The sequence below is a fragment of the Lineus longissimus genome, chromosome 1 (genome assembly GCF_910592395.1).
Source record: "Lineus longissimus chromosome 1, tnLinLong1.2, whole genome shotgun sequence".
NCBI lineage: Eukaryota > Metazoa > Nemertea > Pilidiophora > Heteronemertea > Lineidae > Lineus > Lineus longissimus.
In genome coordinates, this window is record NC_088308.1 from 11,299,307 (window position 1) to 11,300,676 (window position 1,370).

Below are 1,370 nucleotides of genomic sequence, written 5' to 3' on the forward strand. Positions count from 1 at the left end.
CTGCGAATAGACTATGTAATGGGGAGATACCAGCACATCACCCAAGAAATCACCATCGGTAGTGACTTAATTCAACACTTAAGATGCTATTTTTAAAAGTGGGGAGAGGTTACTAGCACTTCACCCACATATTACGATAGAGTAGTGCACTGACACAGACACGTATTTTGAAGACGACTTCAGATCGATTTGAAGACAACGTAACTGGCTCTTCGACCGGGAATTACTCGGGTTGATCAGCAGGTCCTTTTGGCTGATTGACGGATTTCTGTGGATCGGATTCAAGGAGAAGGACGAGTTTCTGAATAGGTCTCTCAAGATAGGTGGTCTGTTGTAATGGTTTGCCGTTGTTGTCCAAGGATCGATTTCCGACAGCGAGGCGGACTGTTCTAACGACCTGATCCTCATCAACGAAGACTTTGTTGATTCCGGCCAGTTTCCACTGGTTTCTTGGCAGATCATCATCCTTCACGATAACAACGTCCCCAATGACGAAATCACGCTCTTTTCGGTTCCATTTCTGTCTTGGCTGTAGATTGTTTAGGTAGTCTCTGCGCCACTTGGTCCAAAATTCGTTCGCCAGATGTTGCACTCGGCGCCAACGCTTCTTCAGAAACAAGTCTTCTCGTGGGAAGTCTCCAGGCGGTGGAATTACCACCCGTGACTTCATAGTCAGTAGCTGATTCGGACAGAGTGGCATCAAGGAGTCTGGATCCTCCAGGTCGTCTGTAGTCAGTGGCCTACCATTGATTATAGCCACGACTTCATACAGGTACGTTTGCAGCGATTCATTGTCAAGTTGTGTTCCAGATTTCAGCAGAATTGTAGACAGTATGGATCTGATGGTACGAATCTGGCGTTCCCAGACTCCCCCGTGGTGACTGGCATATGGGACATTCATCCTGAACTCGAGATTGCATTCCTGTTTCAGGAGAAACTGTTGGACTTTGTCAAAATCCATCTCAGACCATGCATTCTGTAGACGAAATTTGTTCCTCTGTCACATCGTAGAAGGGAGATTGGTCCTCTAATGGCAATCAATCGACGAAGTGCGTTGATAAAGGCATCGGCGGTCATATTGGTGACTGTTTCAATATGTACAGCTCTCATTGAAAGACAAGTGAAGACTATGCCATATCTCTTGACTGTTGTTTTCCTGCCAATCGTGACGCCGACATAGAATGGTCCGAAGGCATCTGCACCAACAAAGCTGAACGGTGGACTTGACTCAAGGCGATCTTTTTCAGGCCAAAGTTGCATACTGATGGACTTGAGGTGGCTCCAAACAGTTGTACGGACATCAAATGGTCTACTGGCTCCTTATCAGTGTCACCATCTGGCCACCACAAAAATCTCAAATAGTCTCTAAA

General features: G+C 46.3%; 1 protein-coding gene across 1 annotated transcript; it reads right to left on the reverse strand.

The window, feature by feature from the left end:
• Positions 1 to 223: 223 nt before the first annotated feature.
• Positions 224 to 961, reverse strand: LOC135497128 (uncharacterized). Its single transcript, XM_064786861.1, has one exon. The coding sequence runs from the start codon at positions 959 to 961 to the stop codon at positions 224 to 226; it is 738 nt and encodes a 245-aa protein (XP_064642931.1).
• Positions 962 to 1,370: the final 409 nt, after the last annotated feature.